At 44.0% G+C, this 19,698-nt stretch overlaps 2 protein-coding genes across 7 annotated transcripts; one reads left to right on the top strand and one right to left on the bottom strand.

Moving 5' to 3' along the window:
- Positions 1-8: 8 nt before the first annotated feature.
- On the top strand, positions 9-17,020 carry katnip (katanin interacting protein). Of its 6 annotated transcripts, none has more exons than XM_086017202.1 (30): positions 9-114; positions 597-718; positions 984-1,178; positions 2,447-2,535; positions 2,774-2,949; positions 3,795-3,898; positions 3,974-4,075; positions 4,227-4,376; positions 5,125-5,359; positions 5,654-5,785; positions 5,885-6,027; positions 6,201-6,307; positions 6,920-7,016; positions 7,099-7,305; positions 7,586-7,723; positions 8,749-9,511; positions 9,839-10,606; positions 10,722-10,930; positions 11,127-11,202; positions 11,300-11,468; positions 11,922-12,087; positions 12,340-12,506; positions 12,579-12,643; positions 12,757-12,867; positions 13,088-13,227; positions 13,313-13,414; positions 13,602-13,762; positions 14,183-14,209; positions 14,457-14,542; positions 14,996-17,020. In XM_086017202.1, the coding sequence occupies exons 3-30, from the start codon at positions 1,161-1,163 to the stop codon at positions 15,052-15,054; spliced, it is 4,767 nt and encodes a 1,588-aa protein (XP_085873328.1). In that variant the 5' UTR covers positions 9-114; positions 597-718; positions 984-1,160; the 3' UTR covers positions 15,055-17,020. The 6 variants fall into 6 exon arrangements, with proteins under 6 accessions (XP_085873328.1, XP_085873327.1, XP_085873326.1 ...); XM_086017201.1 differs by having other exon boundaries at positions 3,971-4,075; XM_086017200.1 differs by having other exon boundaries at positions 3,792-3,898.
- Positions 16,907-19,478, bottom strand: cox6b1 (cytochrome c oxidase subunit 6B1). Its single transcript, XM_086017241.1, has 4 exons — positions 18,983-19,478; positions 18,121-18,238; positions 17,782-17,882; positions 16,907-17,114 (listed from the first exon to the last, which is right to left on the bottom strand). Exons 2-4 carry the CDS (start codon positions 18,224-18,226, stop codon positions 17,061-17,063), a joined length of 261 nt encoding a protein of 86 aa, XP_085873367.1. The 5' UTR covers positions 18,227-18,238; positions 18,983-19,478; the 3' UTR covers positions 16,907-17,060.
- Positions 19,479-19,698: the final 220 nt, after the last annotated feature.

Here is a 19,698-nt window from a genome sequence, read left to right as displayed (position 1 = left end):
CTCCCCTGATTGGTCGAGAGCCATCGTGGTAACCAGGCATCACAACATAGCGGACACATGAGGAAGAGCGGCAAGCGAACTGCCAAGCGTTTAATTGTTTTTACGACCTCGACGGTAAGTTGTTGTATTAATAACTAAGTTGTGATGAAGTGTTGAGAAAAGGGAACGCGTTTGGTTTTGCTATGTTATTCATCCAGTGGGCGCTAGCCGGCTAGCATCTCAATACACTATTAGCATGTGCGCTAACTCTTTACGCTACCTGTGTTACTGTTTAACACTTCCTGTGCGTTTATAGATTAATTCTTCGTACTACTAAACTCTTTGTCATGGCTAATTTATGTCACTTTTTCTAATTTGGCTTTGTGTGCTGCTTTTATTGCCAGTTGGGTTAGTTAGCTTGCTAGTTACGTGTACCTGTATACAGTATTGTATTCGTTTCAGCTTCTCGTCATTTAATATCAATGTCATATCATATTTTAGCCCCTATTGTGTAGTTAGCAGATGTTTGTGTCCCGTTGCCGAGCAAGGACGGGAAAAAAATTCCTCTGAGTTGTAACCTCGGGGTGTTTTTCCCCCATGTCTGTATCCATCTTCAGCGCTTAGCGGCGGCGAAAAAAGAAGATAGCAGTTATATAATTTGACGAATGCTCGGCTCTGGTGGAAGATGGATGCAACCTGAAAACCAGTAGCACTTTGGAATCACTGAAAGGGGAAAAAGGTGTGTTTTAGCCACTAATGACGGTGTTCTGGAGGTATTTATGACTACAGTACGTTAAAGTATAAAATATCAATCATCAAAATGTACTGGTCTAAATCCATTTCAACAAAGGGCACACGTAACTGTGATCATCACATAGGCCTATAATAAAGGCTTCTGTATAATGACACATCGTGGTTGTGTTCATGAAGAACGGAAATTGTAGAACCACGCCGAAAAACACATTCCGGACATGCATAAATAATAAAATGTTTCCCCGCTGCAGCTTCCCGTTACTGTTAATACGTGGTGGTTGCAGCCCTGGTGAAAGTTGGTCTTTCCTCGAGGTGTGTCCAAGCCAAGGTCAGGCGGGGTGGCGCTGTTTGCATTTTTCCGAGCGGCGCCGGAACGCACCACAAGGTTATGAGGACACAGCATCTGCTTCACTGTCCGACGCCGCACTATGGATTATAAAAACGAGGTAGGCCACGTTCGTTGCGCGTAGTGTCTCATCGAGCCAAATTCACAGCCGGCCGCCTCCTTTCTTACTCAACACGTCACGGAGGAGAGGAGGTTCTTTTCAATTTCAGCACTTGTGTTCCAATGCTTTCCTTGACTCTCTGAACTGCTGCCATTTAACCACTATTCTGTGTTCCTCTTCCATGCATTGCTCGTCTGCTGCTTCCTGCTCTTTGACAGATGCAGTAGCCTGTAGTAAATCACAAGTAAGGGTCTTGGGATTTTCTTCTTTCCTGCTAATGTTGCATGATGGTGCATGGATATAAAGGGATGCTCTACCTCCTACAAATAAAAGCAAACATTTGACCCTTATTAGTGGAGCTGTCACTTGTGTGTGTGTGTGTGTGTATTGAGGCCCTCATTTACTCATGTTTTCCATGATGAAAAATTAGTCCCAAACCGTGATAATTATGAATCTGGAACAAGTAATCCAACTCGATTACAACAAAAGTGAAATCACAATCTGATCATTTTTTCGTACAGATTTATGTTACTGCATAGTCATGCGCCACTCTGTGGAAATAAGTTGGCACGATGGTGAACAGACAGGAGAAAAGATTCTAAATGACAGAATGCCCAAAGTTTGGGATCATTTCACACTGAAGAAAAAAAAATGTTACCTAATTCAAAATGGCACATAAGACATATTATAATGCTCTCTTATAAGCGGTCGAGGATAGGCGCAGCCCTTGGTGCACTTTCAATCCCCAAGTGGACTAGAAAAACCTGCACGTTTTTTTTGTTTTTATGCTAAATACATTTTTATTCATATAATTGTGAGGATAATTTATTTCTCAAAAGCCCGAAAACCAAATAAATGTTTTTTTTTTTTGTTTTTGTTTTTTTAATTTTTTTATCAGGAGTGAGGTTGGGGTTTGGCAATAAAAAATGCTTAGCAAGAAACATGAAATAAACACATGTAAATATTAGACGTATAAAACATTGTGGGCCCGGGCCTTGGGTTTGACACCTTTGCCTAATTTTTAGACTGTAGTAGTAATGTGTGTTGTGTAGTCAAAACAACTAATGTAAAAGCTCTTGGGATGTTGAATTTATTGCACACATTTTCTTTTCACTAGGTCCTCGTCTATAAAACGTCACATTTTTTCACCAAAGCAATTGACATTGCCTATGTGATGTCTATTGATTATATTGGTAATTACCGGCAAGTGTGCTACGTACAGTCAAGCATCTGACGTCGGCCTTCCTGCCATGTTTGTGCACTTGAAGGAGACTGAGGCGTGCCAAGGAAAGAAGCTCGCTGCCGCTGTGGACGACAACGCGGATGAATATTTAATCGAGCTCCAGCACAAAAACAGGTGAAGTGTGAGAACGGGCTCTCGAGGGGACGCGTATTGGATTTCACTGTGAAAATGCTTAACTCTTCCGTGACTTTTAGTGCTTGATTAACACTGAAAAAGCAATGATTGGCTCCTTGTTTGGAGAAAGTTTGCTTTGGAATGTTGCAGTGGAGTTCTTTTTTTTTTTTTTTTTTTTTTTTAGATTGTTGCTCATTTTATTCCTAGAGGTGTATATAAAGTTGTCTGTTGTCCACAGGATTCTGAATCGCCTCAAAGCCAAAGGCCCCAGAGAGATAGAACTGGAAAGACTAGAACAAGGCTTTTCCATTTATTTCAACGGAGCCAATGCCGAGTCCTGCAAGAGGCAGCACAAGAGCCCCAGCCACAAGCCTGTCACCTCCACGCCTGTTTGGAGGACTCCCTGTACAGCAGGTTTGTAGTTTATGGTCACGGGAAAACCCATAAACATTCACTCGACGGGTTTTTACATATTTACTGTAATGCCCTCACATGTGGGAAAGGAGAGCCTCAGTCGCCGATGCACTTTTCAGCCGCTAATAACACCGGGAGAGCAGTAAACACACTCGTAGCACAGTCACGCAGAAGCTGCTGCCAGCCACAGCTCACGCACAAACATCACATGCCGCCTCACCAGGCCCCGCCTCTTAAAGGAAGGCCCATGCATGTAGACAAACACTGCAATATGTACAATATTTTCTGTTGTATATTTGTATTTCATAGTTGCCATTGTTTTTGTTGAGTCATGTGTTTTTAAAAAACTACTAGTGCTACGTGGGCTTCCTCTAGTGGTATGCAACAGTATTACTTAATTAAATGTTCAAATTAGGCATCATTTTACAGTGACAAACGTTTTTTTTTTTTTTTTAATCCAGTACTGTATGTGTTGGGTACAGTTTAGTCGTATTTAACTTTTAAGTGGCATTTCATCTTTTAGAACTGTTGGTTTTCATACATTTATTTTGGTTAGCTTATCATCAGTCATTAATATTATGCAATAGGCATTCATTAATAGTCTATACGACTGCATACATTTTCCATCAAGTTAGCGTGCCGTGATCACGTGTCCAGTCTACACTGAATAAATGATAGTGACAGTTAGAGCTGGCAGCAGCATTTCCATGCCTCCTCGTATGTGCCGCGGACCATCTGCGTGCATAATTGCAGCACTCCCATCTGCGGCGAGCGAACGCCGCGGAGCACCGCACCGCACCGCACGCTCTTCATGTTCCCTTTTTTGTGCTGTGACTCATCAGCAGATGTCTGTCGAAGCGCCCACCGGCTAAGTGAAGATTTGGAGCCCGGCCACAAGCGGAGGAGCCACACTGCCCCCGGAAAGGTCCAGAGGAAAGAATGGACACAGGTAAGCGCTTGATTCATTGGCATTATTGATCCATGTGTTTTGAAGTCCAATCCCAGTATTTCAATGTTCAAGCAGGAGACCGTCATAATCCGAACAGAGGATGGACCGAGTTTGAAGATATACCCAGAAAAACGCTACTCTGATGATTTTGAGACTTATGAAAGCCTAGACATGGAGGTAAAATGCACATAGCAAGCTTCTTTTTTTGTTGTTTTTTTTTAATGGGAGGGCTTGTGTGTCAACTGCAGCTGTCTGTACCATTCATCATCCCTCCATCTCTGCTATTCCCCCCCCCCCTTACCACATCCAATCACCGCCACTCGCGCAGAGCTCCGGCCCACGCTCGCCTGGCGCCCCCTGCTCCCCGAGGGACACCTGTGCGCTTTCGCACTCCTTCAGCTCCAGGCCCCACAACCAAGCAGGACAAGCGAGCCAGGAGCACGGCGAAAAGGTGCTTCTCAATCTCGAGGAAGTCAAGGTCAGTGGAGGAGAGAATACTTTGCTATTGTGCTTAAGTCGATTATCTCTACTTGATAATTGATTTTTTTGACCTCCTCCATTTGAAAACAGATATCCTTCCTTTGTCAAAATTGGCGTTGTTTTTTTTTTTGTCAGCATCTGACAATGATACACATTGAAAAGAAGTCTACACACCTGTTCAAGTGCCACATTTTTGCGATATCAAAGAATGAGACCATGATAAATACTTTAAACTTCAATGTTACCAATAAACTCTACAACTCATCTGGAAAAAAAAAAAACTGAAAGAATGTGGTCGCACAAGTGTTCACACCAGTCAACATTCAAGCTCATGTAAAATGGTAGTCCGATTTCATGTGCCTCTAATTAACCTCAAATAAAGTTCTCATGTTCTAATAGGCTTTTTTCTGAGATTTGTGAACACATTTTTATAACATAAAAGTATGCGACGAGTAATGTGATTTTTTTTTCTTTAGTACAAGTACTATGCACAGTAAGTACAGTGCATAATAAAAATAATAAAAATTTTGTATGCAGAGAAGGTTTGTTTTGCAAAGTTATCAAAATTCCTATGTATAAAGTTTTTTTTTTTTTTATCTTTGCGCTTAGGCACATTGAGTTCAACTATTTCTTATAGGTACCAGAAAAAAAATTGGTTCCTAATAGTGATATGCTGTGTCCTGGCTGTATAGTATATCACGTAATATGCGGGTCCATCTACATTAACGTCAACCTCTTGTGTTTAGGTTTTAAGGCGCAGCCTGGAGAACAGCATGCGGCGGAGCAGCCGCGGCTCGGCAGGGGAGGAGTCGGACGAAGAGTGGGTGGAGGAGCAAATCGAGCGGGACGAGAGCACCGAGAGTCTGGACGAACTGGGACTTGCCGTGTCGTCCTCCAAGTCTTCCTCTAACCCTCGGCCCAGCAGTTCACATTTTGACCCAGCAAACCTCATTGTCCTCGACTTTGGACCAGCACCTAACGGTGGGTGTCACCGTCCACTTACATACGTAAATATAGTTTGATTTTTTTTTTTTTTTTTTTTTTTTTTGTCCAACTGTTTCATCACTGCAAGTAACGTGGTGGTGCAAAATAAAAGTTTGGCTTGTCAAAGTCGACTGTACAGTAAAAGTCAAGAGCACGGGAAAACGGAGATGTCGTGGCTTGCCCTGTGAGGACGAATTGGAAATCATTTGAATTTGAAATCCATCGTTCTTTTGGAGATAATGACGCTATGTATTTATCCAAACCTGAGATTCTTTTCTCCACCTATTCCAGGTCGTAGACTGGAGCGCTCGTTGTCTGCAAAGCGGAAGGAAAACAGTGACTCCTTCATGCCTGCCAAGCCAATGCTGGTCAAGAGCAAAACATTAGACATGCCGCCTTCAAAAGACAGCTGGGGTGGTATGAGTAAGTCTTTTCGTCAAGCACTTAACTAGCATTAGCATTAGCATTTAGAACAACTAAGGATGGGGAAACACTGAATGACATAAATGTGTGTGTTTTGAGGGCCGGCAAGTCAGGCTGAGACGCCCCTGTCGATAGCCAGGAGGGCGTTCACTGAGGAGCAAGACCCAGACGACGTCACCCGTGGGGTGTGCGAGGCCATCCAGAGAGAGAACAAGAGTCCCGAGCTTTTCTCTCGCAACATGGTCAGCTTTACCTCTTACCACTGTCCCGCTGTCATTGTATCGTGGTCACTTGTAGGCATGTTGATTATTTTAATCCAGTGCCAGATTTGGCTGGCAAGTAAACCCTAACCCAAAAGCTTTGTGTGTGTGTGTGTGCGCGTCTGACTCTTCCCATTCTGCTTGACTTGATCCAGGGCAGAGGGCAGCAGATGATGAACGGCTTAGTGCATGGCAACAGCGGCGACAAAGAGGAGAGCAGTGTCACTGTGGCCATGCAGAGAATCACGCTCATGGGCTCCAGGTTGGTGCAAGAAAAGCACGCAAATGAAACGGTGCTCAAACGTTTTGAGTCCTATCCATGCGAGAAATGTGAACACCTCATAATCCAAATGGCGAGTAAACATAGCTAGTATGTGTGCCCCTAAATGCCATAGTAAGTGAAGAAGTTGCCCAGTTTGGGGGGGGGGGGGGTAAACAAACGTTACAGTAATTAATTTGGGGAAAAAGATGTACGATGGTTATGAGAATTAAGTGATATGTTTTTCAAGAAAAAAATGACCTTTACAAAAACCGACACATTTTGTTAGCGGAAAAAAGTTGTAATCTTACAACTTCACACGTATAGGAAATTGTGGAAAACATTGGAGGGATTTTTATCCCTGTTTTTTCATGAATGTTTTGGGATTAAAAAAACCAAAAACATTTTAATGCATTTTTATGTGCCTGGTGAGCAAACCACTGTTCTAGCATCTTGTATTTCTGGTTATCCATTACATTTTGCAGGTGGAAAGCGTGAAGGTCTGCTATTTATAGAAACTACATGAAACGAAATGTTTTCTTGGCCCCGCCTGAGCACGATGGTGATGATGATTTGAGAGAGAAGGAAGCAGCAGATTGTCATGTTGTGTTTCAGGGAGCAGCACAAACTGCTGCAAGCCTTGGAGGAGCTGGAAGCTGCGCCCACCTTCAACATTCCTCAGGGCGTCAAAACAGAATGCAGCAAACCGCCGGTGAGTCCCCAAACCTCCCTTGTGAATAATGCCGAGTCATGAGTCCTTCACAGCGCCTTTTCTTTTATTGTTGTCACGCCAGCCGAGGCGCTCGTCCGAGATCCCCCCGGCTGTGTACGTCACGATGGAGCTCCTGTCCAACTGGGGGCACGCGCTGCAGGTGGGCCTGACCGAGCTGCAGTTTTTCGGACCCGGAAACAAGAAGCTGTACGTGTCGCCGCATGACCTTGACATCAGGAACGCCGACTATCCCGGGAATCTGGCGGCGCTCGTCAATGGCAAGGCGAAGGTCAGTCTGCAGCCTTACAGGGGGAATACGAGGTTCTACAGAAAAGACAAAAGAGGATAAAAAAAAAAAAAACTGACATTTTAAAAGGGGATGTAGACTTTTTACTGTACATCGATTGTACATGCCATAGTTTGCTCTGGTGTAAACTTTCTTTGGGTAAATTCAGCCTTCCTATTTTCTGACGTAATTCAAGGAAAAAAAAAAAAACACCCAATTATATGTACTTGTCAAGAACACGGCATTGGCTGATTTGTTTGGGTCTGCTGTGGTGGTCTTACAGACGACCAAGGAGCGCCACATGTGGACGTGTCCCTTCCACCCTCCCGTCCAGCTCTACTTCATCATCCGGAACACAGAGCGCTCGGCAGACTTTGGGATATCGCGCATCAAAATCTGGAACTACAACAGAAGCCTCAACGTTAGTACCTTATCCACAGAGTTACGTCAGGCTGCGTTTTCTTTTTAAGCAGTGGCTGGCTGAGCTGCCACTCAGTCTGTCCAAAATGTGGAGCATAGAGAGATTAGCCCTGAAGATTAGTGTAAGAGGAAACGTGGGCTTGTGTCCTTTCATCCTCACTGTTGTTCATTCATGGGTACGTACTGCCCAGTAGGTTTTGCTTTTGTGTTTGCTTTGCAGCATTGTTAGAGAGTTGCTTCCTAAAGTCCGGCACATCCCAAGCGAGCGAGTGGCCGTGTCTGGTAAGGAGATAAGGGTGGGAATGTTCGAAGTTGACTCGGGGTTTCTGTGGGTTCTCTGCCAGGAGGATCAGTCGGATTTAAGATGGGCGTCAGCCATGTCGTTATCCAGAACAGCTACTTAGTGCTAGCTTGTGGGACTCATTCACTGCATCTATTACATGTATGTTTATTTAATGCCGCTACTGATGCGCGAGAATGCTGGCCAGATTGTGATAATGATACAGTTTTAAAAAGCACAGTCAAGCCAAAGTGTGTGTGCATTTTTGTGAAAAACAAAAAAACAACACATTTATGTTTGATAGTTCATGTGTGAAAAGTCAAATGGTTGAAGATTTGTTTTATGTTCTTTTCATCTTAAATGCATTTTCTGACATTTGAGAGCTATATTGCAAGAACTGTCCTTAAAGAGGTTGAAAAAGCCATGAAATGAGGAATAGATTACATATATATATTTTAAAAAAAAAGCGAAACTGCCTGGTAAGAAGAATGTTGAGCAGACAAAGAGCAAGTAGATTTTACTTTGTTTTGTAAAATGAATATTTCATTTTGGGCACCTCATGGGCAACATACAGGGTTAAAAGAATAATGTGAGAAATACCTTTTTTTGGAGGTATATTTTGAGTAATGATTTGAAAGTGGTGAGTATTATATTCAATCATGGTTAGATTTCAGTTCAGTGTATCAAAAGCACTCTATAAATAGAGCTTGTTTCTGTCGCTCAAAATGAGGGCTCTTTCTTTCCAGGAACTTGACATCGGTGCACGTCATGTAAAGCTGTACCTCAACAGCACGCTGGTGTTCGAGGGCGAGCTGGAGAGGGGCTGCGGGAACCAGGTCTTCGACTACAGCAACACCGTGGAGCTCCAGGACTTCCAAGCTTCAGATTCCTTGTTTTCCAGCCCTTCGTCTTCGGGATACAATCTCCGGGGGGCCAGCCCCCAGCGACATGATGACAGCGGCGCGCACCAGCACCTCACTTCTGCCCTGCGGCCGTCAGACGCGCCAAGCCAGGCGACGATGAACACTCAGGACAACGCGCACGCCCCTCTTCCTCCCATCTCCGCTCGGCGCTCCTCCGCGCAAAGGAACTCGTTTGACGAGGCCGTCCCCGCGGCGCAGACGGTCACCATGCAGCCGTCGTCCTCGCGGATGACCCCCCAGTGGCTGCAGCCCCTGAAGAGAGCCGCCCCGGAGGGCTGCGAGGCCAGCAGGGAGCGGCCGCGCTGGCTGGTGCCTCAGCAGCCGCCCGCCGAGCCCAAATCGCCATCCTCGGCCTCGGCCTCGGCCTCGTCGTCGTTGCTCCCGGAGCTGCCGTGTAACCCCGGTCGGGTGTGCAGAGGAGGGGAGAGGGCGGCTAACGGGGCGCAGTGGAAGGCCGACTCTCTGGATCTCAACTGCGACCTGCTCGACGAGCTCGGAGAGCAAAAGCACGAGCGGCCCTTCAGCGGACGAAGGAGCTCCTTACGAAATCGGCAGACAGAGGAGCAACACATGAAATCAACGACAGGTGGGGATGCTCATTTGGAGTTTTTGGTGACGCTCTTTGACCGAGGTGGAAACATTGCTCACACTCTGTACTTAACTCATTTAATCCCAAAGTTTCACAGTCCAGCCATTTAATCCGAGGAATTTATTTACATCTTCTTTCACATTTTTTCAAAGGTTAGTGTAAAAGTGGGTTTGGAAATGTGTGGTACTGAATGAGTTCAGTAAAAGTGCAGATACATGTAAAAATAAGAAACCTCAATAATATTTTGACATAATACTGCTTAATTCTCCAATCCAATGTGGGAACCTTTCTGACACACGTTTAACTTTTCGGTGTATTCTGTAGAGGCGACAATGTCAGCCAGCGCCAGCAGGAGGCAGCGGACCCCGAGACCGTTGGGGCACAGCCACCGGGATGATACGCTCATGGAATCGTGGGACTCCCTCACCAAGTTCAACCAGTGCCAACGTGGTCGCATCTCCAACATGGGCTTCGAAGGGGACATATTTGAGGACTTCCAGCAGCAGCACAGCCGAGGCTCGCCTGCAGCCCCCGTCAACCCCTCGGCCGCTCCCGCCAGCCCGCTTTCATCCTCCTCAGCCGCCCGGGGGCTCCCGTGCGAGGCCCCTGATGGGGATTCATTCATGGAGCAGGAGGAAGAGTTTGAGATCCCGGTGCTCCCCAAGGGCCAAAGGTTGCTCATCAACATTCTGTCCACCTGGGGGGACCGCCACTACGTCGGCCTTAACGGCCTGGAAGTGTTCAGCTCCAGCGGGGAGCCCGTCCGACCCGCTCACATCAGCGCCGACCCCCCTGACATCAACATACTCCCCGCCTACGGCAAGGACCCCCGCGTGGTCACCAACCTGACGGACGGCGTTCAGCGCACACAGGACGACATGCACCTCTGGCTCGCCCCGTTCACGCCCGGTCGGCGCCACACCATCTTCCTGGATTTCGGACACGCATACCAAGTCTCGATGATCCGCGTGTGGAATTACAACAAGTCGCGCATCCACTCTTTCCGAGGAGTCAAGGAGGTGGAGATGATGCTCGATGGGAAGTGCATCTTCAGGGGTGAGATTGCGAAAGCTTCCGGGACTCTTTCAGGAGGTATTGAATTTTTTTCTTTTTTCAGAGTGGCAAGATTTGATTTGGTATAAATTGTAACAAGCTTGTTTTGGCTTTTCATGTTTCTTTTTTTTTTTTTTACCTTATTTGTATTCAGGATTGGATCAATTCGGCGACACCATTCTGTTCACTACTGATGATGACATCCTGGAGGCCATGTCCCGTTTTGATGAAACCTTCCTGGGTGAAAGTGAAAGGTCGGAAAATCCGGTGCATGAGGAGGAGCTGCACAGGCCGCGCACTGCAGACGGCGAGGGAGAGGAAAGACCTTTCACGCAGGCGGGCTTCCGAGAGGAGGACCTCGCCGTAAGTTCATGGCTTTAAATTTCTCTACAATGATAATGCTCACTTCGACTTATTAATTGTGTGAATGCTGAAGAACAATCAGGACCTCTAAGGAACTCTTTTCCACTACAGAAATTCCCGCTTTTCCCACAATTCCCACACTAATTATTCCCTATTGTGAGCCATAACATGACGCTGCAATAACTTTTTTCCTCAGTTGAAACTTCACCTCAACGCCACTGTGAGCCAGTTGGAGAACATGGAGCAGATTCCTGGGATGTACACTGGAAAGTGTGAGCGCACGTTGTGAACATTTTTGCTCCGTCGTCCCAAATTCCCCGTTTGCCCTCACTAAATCCCGACGACGTCTCTCTTTCAAACCCCCACTAGGCCTTCATCTGGAGCTGGCGTCAACGTGGGGCGATTCGCACTTCATGGGCCTGACGGGACTGGAGGTGGTCGGGAAAGACGGGGAGGGCTTACCCCTGGATCTCGGCATCATGGCCGCCTCACCCGGGGACCTGCCCGAATACGGACATGACTCGCGCACCCTCGATAAGTATGTCTGTCTTTGACATCATCTTGGTCTTGTTGAAAATTGACCGAGAAGTCCTTTATAATTCTGACAGATTAAACATAACTACCATGTGCAGCCCTAAACGCTGTCAACTTAAATATTCATGACATGTTTAATAGAAAGGAACTTAACTAAATTCATTTGTATTCAATTGTCGCTATCAATCTCTGAGACATTCTCGAGCTTCTACGCTTCTTCCTTGAAAATTGCAAAAGACATGTTGCCCATTTATGTTGCGGAAGCTTAAATTATCCACGTTGGATACTTTTCACCACTTTGAAAGCGCTTTATTTCCGCATTGACCCAAATAAAAATTAGATGTGGGAAAAAAAAAAAGAATCTGACATCACATGAATCCCTTCCCTTAAATAAATATCTTTTGGCACAATTAAGCAATTTAGAATTGGCATTTGTCCTTTTTTTTTTCTTTTCCAGGCTTATAGATGGCCACAACATCACCACAGATGACCAACACATGTGGCTGATCCCTTTTTCCTACGGAGAGCCTCACAGCGTGACCTTCGCCTTCCCTCAGGCGCAGACCATCGCCGGGCTCCGCATCTGGAACTACAACAAGTCGGCCGAGGACTCGTACAGAGGGGTGGGACATTATCGTTCATAGCAGCAAACACCTATTGAAAAAGGAACACTCAGAATATTCAGAAACAGTCGACGATTCTTAATCAACAATGTTTTTGTTTTTTTTGCAAGGCTGAAAGCTGAATATTTTATACAGTGTTGCCCTTTTATGTTGTGGTTAGCAAAGTTTCACCTCAAGACATGGGACGTCAGATAGGTAGATGATAAAAGTAATTCTTATTACTATTTTTTTTCTTTTCTTTTTTTTACCTAGGTGAAGGTGCTCCACGTGATCCTGGACGACATTGCCATCTCCCCAGTTGAAGGCTTCCTTATCAGGAAAGGCCCAGGCAATTGTCACTTTGACTTTGCCCAAGAGATCCTCTTTGTGGACTACCTCCAGACGCCTCCTGACAAGAGTACGGACGAGTACCCCAACAGGTACCAACACGCCCGCGTGCCTTTGTGTTATGTGAGAAATAAGTTCACGCGATTCCCTTGTGTCCACTTCAGGCGAAGCGCAAAGAAAGCAGAACAAGCAAGCATGGACTACGAAGCTCCCATCATGCCTTGTGGCTGTATCCTTTGGCCATTGATAAACGTACACAGGCACACATCCAGCATGCAAAGCTTGTCAATGAATTTGATTCGTCACGTGTTGTATTCCTTAATGGTTTTTTTTACCTGCCAGTCATCTTTCAGCTGCAGTTATTAACCACCTGGGGAGATCCTTACTACATCGGCCTCAATGGCCTCGAATTCTACAACCAGAATCATGAGAAGATCAGCCTGAGTGACAATAGTATCCTTTGGCCCTCTTGATAGCAAATTGTAAAATGCACCACCCACCCCTTGCTAAATGGTGCAACATCTCACCGGCGTTCATGTTTGACGTCAACGTCAGCGGGCATCAGCCTGGCCGACATAATCCATTTCCAATCCATCTCCTTGCCCAAGTGCTCAAAAAAGAAAAGCATATTAATGATGTCAGCATTTACTTTGTGTTCCTCAACGCCTGCCAGACATCGCCGCTTTCCCAGACAGTGTCAACGTACTTGACAACGTGAGCGGTGACGTGAGGACGCCAGATAAATTAATAGACGGCGTCAACAGCACGCAGGACGGAAGGCACATGTGGCTGGCGCCAGTGCTCCCTGGACTGGTGAGGGTGGAATCACAAGGAAAGAGAACAATTGAAAGCTTTGACATTGCTGGTTTTTGCTAATGACGCTCTTGTTTGGCTGCAGGTGAACCGCGTGTACGTCATCTTTGACCAGCCGGTGACCGTATCCATGATTAAACTGTGGAACTACTCCAAGACCCCACAGAGAGGAGTTAAGGAATTTGGGGTGAGCCTCCTGCATGTAATCGAAAAGCACTCCCCATATGTTGGTACACCGCAATGATGCCACATAGTGATTGAGGACTTGCCGTTGAACCCATCAAACAAACATGTTTGAACTTCCCTTTATAAACATCTACAGACGAGGCAACTCTGACCTTGATGATAAAGCAACCAAAGTTTTGTGTGTGTAGCTGCTAGTGGACGACCTCCTGGTGTACAACGGCATCTTGGACAGCGTGAGCCACATGAGCCGCGGCATTCTGCCCACGTGCGACGTGGTGGTGCCGTACCACACCATCCTCTTCACCGACAACGCGTACATTGCACACCGCGAAAGGAACACCGTCATCAGGTACGACACCGTCTGCGGGTGGAAGCATTAATTGCTGCAATGTTTTTAGTGCACGGTTTTCTGGACTACACGGTCTGAGCAGTAACCATTTAGCGATGCATTTAATATTGTGCGTGTAGTTTCCACAACTTTTGCACTGGTCTTATTAGATTTTGAAGGTTTCCTTAATATTTTGGCCTCTATGGCTGATTTCATGTAGAGTGCAATGAATTTCATGCATGCTGCATGTCAACATGCATGTCTGATTGTCATATTTTATACCAACAGCATTTCTGCGTGTATAGAGGCCTCTACTTGAAAAAAGTTGCAGTAATATTAGTTAATTTTTTTGCAGAGGATAAAGAATATATGTCCTTAAGTTAGCAGACTTTCGGAAGCGGTGCAGTTTGATTGAATACAATGTGTAATTCTCCACATCAGCCCCCATGGCAGCAGGCGCCACAAACAGTGAGTAATGCTGTAGAGCGCCCCCTTGTGATCACTCCTCACATTGAAGATTGCCCCAGTGCCTTTGAATGTCCCCCCACGTGGTTTGTCTCCCACCCTTACCACGCTTCTAATATGTGATCCCTCACTGCCTCTTCCACTGAGTTTCCTGCTAGCTTCCCTTTTTTTTTTTTTTTTAACCTTTTTTAACCAACAGAAGATTCACTGTGTGATCACCCACCCTCTTTGTAATTTTGTCATGTCACAGTAATTACGTGGAAGACCAGGATGTGAAGATGACCAATGAGAATCAGATCGTCCATCACAACAAGAAGAAGCAGGCAGCAGACCCAGGTGAGTGACATAAACATGGCAGTCATTTTCACATAACTTCGAGTGGCTAGAAAAAGTCTACACACCCCTATTCAAATGTGGCTGAGCAACGGAAATTTATTTGGGTTTTTAAAATGGTGGCAGATGTATGCTGACTCCCAGTTACCATGGCTTGGGGTGTGATTATGTCATTTTGAACACAGCCACATCTCCTTATAAAGCGCTGCTTTGTTTTATTTTTTTTTTTTAAATGAAGCACCTGTACTCTTTTCAAATTGGCTCCTTGCAACCAAAATGCCACTAGATGGCGCCAGAGCAGTACTGTTATTCCTGTACTGGTGTTTCTCTGGCCTGAGTACAAAAAATAGCAAATAGTTTAATACATCTGGGCACAATGACCCAAGAGCAATTTTATTTTAGCAACCAAAATGTTAACTCTGCTCATTAATGTGCGCGCGATCTTCCTCATTTCAGCTCTTCGGCCTAAAACCTGCATGACCGACGTTGGCAAACACGGACAGAGGAGGTACTGATTTATGGCTCACTTTATGCCTCCAATGGGTGAAAGCGCCCGTCTGACCTGCATGAGCCGCACTGAAGAGGACATGTTTTGCACTGATCACAACGGGTTTGCTCTGCGCACACACACACACACACACACCCACCCACACACACACACACACACACACACACTTGTTCAGTGTATTCCACTTTCTGGTTGGATTACTCCCATCCCTTCTCTACAAACAGAGTCAGCGGCTCTCTCAGTGCCAGGCTAAATAAACACGTCAGGCTGCTGTGTGGCAGCCTTTTTATTATTGTGCCTGTACTCTGCCTGTGCCGTGTAAATACATCAATAGCCAGTCCAGTTTCACTCACTTTCTACATCCTACGATTATTCACAATTTAATCTACTGATAAGCCTAGTTCTTTGCCTAACCAAATGTAATGCTATGCACACAATTGTCAGTAGCTATTAGCCATTTATAAATGTGGGCTCTTTGTATTGAGTATGAGCATTTACTTAACAGCAAGCTGACACACGCTGACACACGCTCTTCAAAACAAACTCTATTCCCTCTTATAGTGGCCCATGTGTTTTGTTAACTTGACTGAATGAGGCACTATGAAACTTTTTCACAATTTAAAACATTTTCCAGGGGCCTTCATAAAAGGTCAACCTAGCATCTTTTTGGACCCCTTTGACTGACTAGTTTCTCAAAATAAAGCAATGACTGCGGATGAATGGCGCTTGCGCAAAGCCAGCGCTGGCTAATGTCACTTCAAAAGTCAATTTTATGAAATATGTTCCCTAAAAGAACAAATATATTTTAGTGGAGCAATGAAATGGGGTGAAGTAATCACGGTTTATGTGCCTAAGTAGGTGCTGCAGTTTTGGTTAGCAAAAAATGGTCTCAGCAATGAATTCTCTAATGTCTTGGTGTGAAATGCAGTGTCTGAGAAGGGAATTACCAGCTATATTTTTTTTTTTTCTCAAAGTACAAAAATGTGTGAAGAACGAATTGAATAGGGGCCACTATTTGAGGAAAATACGGTAAGTAGCTTTGTAGTATATTTTGCCAAAAGCAAGCTTGAGCTTAACGTCATGTAGAAAAGTAGTTAAGACCAAGTGACCTTTACTAAAGTTGCGATCCAACTGTACGACTTTAAGCGACTCAAGTCATTTGGTCGGCGCTATTTATATTTGTACGCTTGGATTTTGAATCAGCGCGACTTTTACAGGCGACTTCCAATATGCAGAAACTACTGACTTTTACCTCAAATTCAGAGATCAGCGATCTCTCAATGGGACACGTTCACTTTTACATCGGTAGTTTGTGTCGTACACTACGTTTCAATTCATAGCGACTCTGCTACGGTCGCGGGAAAGTCTGACTAGCTGCTTTTGAGTAAATAAGCCACAAATTGATTGACTCCTTGTATGTAATATATGTATTCCATTTTCATATGTGTTACATTAGTCGTAACTCAGCACGGGGTGACGATTATTGTATGCGTGCAATTTAGTGTTTTGGAAAAAAAACGATTTATTTTTCTAATGCTGACGCTGTATATTAAACGTAGGCTTATTTCAAAGACAAATAAAATGTGTATATGTGTACTGTATGTCATTTTGGTTTTGTGTTAAGTAGCAGACAGGAGGTTTGCTCATTTCTGTTACCCTGTCTATGGCATTCACATTATGTTAGCGTGAAGCTAAATCTCAAATATCCGTTGTTCAAAGGCTTAAAACACTGCAACTATTGATGGAAATTGTTAGCCCATCAATGGAGTTTTCCATTATGTGTTAGCATTAAGCTAGCAGGAGTATTCTTAATGCGCTACAGGATACTCCCAGGCACTAAAGATGAGAGACAAATGTGATAGGTATATAATATATTTATTTAGGCTGTGTTATACGTTTGTAATGGTGATTGTAAGGAATGCACATTTTGTGTCAGTAAAGTTGTTGATGGAGCAACATGCTCTCCAACCACTTCAGGGTTTATCACATTCTCGTCTGTGTGGAGGGTGGTCTTCAGATTTTTCCTGGGAATGTCCCCTCTGCTCTCTGTTCGTCCCACTTCTGGATCTAAGAGACACAATGTCCCAAAAAATCCACTATTTACTGGGCTGAATACAAATTGGGTTCAATGGATTTCATTTTAGACTCAAAACTTGGAACTTTTTTTTTTTTCCGACCAGATTAAATCATTTAAAATTATGCAGACAAGGAAGCAATTCCATTTAATATTGTTAGTTTCCGAAATAGGCGTTTTTTTAGCAAATGAATGATGCAGTTTTGATTTTAAGAGGTGGCAAACAATACATTTTGGTGGAAGCTCCCCCATGCTGGCTATAAAACGACTGCACTATTAGCAATAAAAGTAAAAATATGCAAACTTTCATTGTTGAATTCATTTCAACCTGCGCATTGTGTGGACGAACTGGAATTTAAAGGATGAAAAAATAAAAATAAATGGATTTCATATTAATGACAAGAGCTAATATTAGACAAATCTGTGAAGTAAAATAACCAAAAATAAAAGAAAAAAAATTAAATTACATATCATGTTAGAACATGGTCCCAAACTGAAAGGCTAGTAAAATTGCAATCTTACACACTTTTAATTTCTCGTCATTTTTAGCTGAACAAAAAGTTGAACATGGCTGCTTTTCACTGGACAGTCTTTTAGCTTCCACAAGCAATTTTGAAGTGAATTGTGTACCCCCCCCTTAATTATAGAAATGTTCTTTACCCAGGACATGGGGCAGAGGGACTTGTAGACCCTACGGTACCACTCACACGGTGCATTGTCCACACCTTTTGCTTCCAGAGCTTTCTGGCAGCGATGGTAGTCTGTAAATAGACATTCGACAAGAATACAGCTCAAATTAGCTAGTCTATTAATAGACTGATGACAACAATACAATACTTGTAATATATTGTTGGAATCCGGTGACCTCGATACAGGTTTTAGGGGAAAGACCTTAATTAGCACGTGATAAATGAAACAAGCAGATGGTTTCTCCTGATATATTTTCAATGGAGGGTTTGGTAAAAAGATAAAACATTTAATATGACCTTGAAGCCTTACCAAGATAGTTGGACCAGCAATTCCTGGTCTGGTTCTGGTTGGGGAACCTGGCATCAAATGGAGCGGTGCGATAGTTCTCCAGTTTGGCCTTAATGTCCTCAGCCATCTTCACGTGTGTCTTTAAACAGCAGCAGCAACACCACCTTCATTCAATGCTCACATTTTTTTTGGTGTACATTTTCCTACTGACGTGGCCTTAACATGTGAAAGGTGGCAAAGGTTTACACTCGGGAGACTTGTGTACTTTACTAAAGTACACTTCATTCAGTCTTCAGTCTTCTTTTTTTTTTTTTTTTTTAACTTTAGTGCAAAAGAAAACTTAAACCATGAAATGTTTCTGTCTGCATGGAATTTGACTTTCACTTTTTGAACAGAATTATACTGAAGTAAATGAAGCTTTAGACGCTATTGTAATTTACTGTGACGCACCTGTAGATGCTTGGTGGGCCGGATTAAAGAGTTTTTTTTTTTTTTTTTTATTGATTCAAAGGTAAAGCATTTGTACTTAGTTACTTCCCACCACTGCAGACTATTATAGCCCAAATAAATACAGCGTCGATCATGGAAAATGGCTGCCAAATAGGGCATATCAGGCTAATTCGTCTTTTTCAAAAAGAGAAACGGTAATATTGTAGTAACAACTGCGAAATGACTCTCAAAAACTATGTGAACCATAGAATTATGAATCGAAAGTAAAAAAAATAGGTACAGTATTAAGAAATGAAAGACGTCGGTGAATCATTTCCTATAAATATATCCTCTATGTCCTCATATGGAATAAACAGTGGAATATAGATATAATGTAATGGTATATTCTGTTATGTAGGATATTTAAATAAAAATAAAAAAGTAAATTAATTACCTTATTCTCGTATCGCTTGGCTGTCTGCTGACTTTTGTCGGCTCGGAGGTGCAAAGTGTGACGTTCCAGTGATAAACGCTCCCCCGCTGACGATGACGTCCGCGTCCGTGCGGCATCACTTGGACGATATGGCGGACGCACCAGGTCACATTGAGCACGACTCAATGCAGCCGTGGCTGCGTTACGTCATACAACCGGCGAGAGGGGAGTTTAGAATTTGAATTCAATCTGAATTAAATTTGAATTGAGCAACCACCTCGTCCCACCAATCTCCGACTGTGTAATTTCATATTCTCGCCCAGGTCTTTGAACGTCTCCCAATCCGGAAGTGTCCGACAAGTTAATGATTATGTTGCATCTGTCCGGTAAAAGTGATGTTTGGGCTTCTCTTGTCAAAGACGATTTACATACACTTAAATGCAGTATTGGAATCCAAATAGCTCTGAGTGATTTACTGACATACTGTACAACGTTATGATTATTGGACTTTGATATGAAGCCGGTAGTACGTGACGGAAGACAGGGCATCATGTACACAATTCAAACTTAATCGCGCATGCGCGGAAAACTTCCCCCGCGGAAAACTTCCCCCCCCCCCGCTTATTTGCAAAGACACTTTTTTGCATGAAATCATGATGGAGTGTTTATTTACAATCTATTAGTTTTTTTTAACTACATGTATGAAAATTAACATGTTTACTATACCAGTTTGATTG

The sequence above is a fragment of the Filicampus tigris genome, chromosome 19, assembly GCF_054856515.1.
Source record: "Filicampus tigris isolate MCC_2025a chromosome 19, RoL_Ftig_1.0, whole genome shotgun sequence".
Classification (NCBI taxonomy): domain Eukaryota; kingdom Metazoa; phylum Chordata; class Actinopteri; order Syngnathiformes; family Syngnathidae; genus Filicampus; species Filicampus tigris.
The sequence above is the reverse complement of the archived record's forward strand: the minus strand, read 5'-3'. Positions and strand labels throughout refer to the sequence as shown.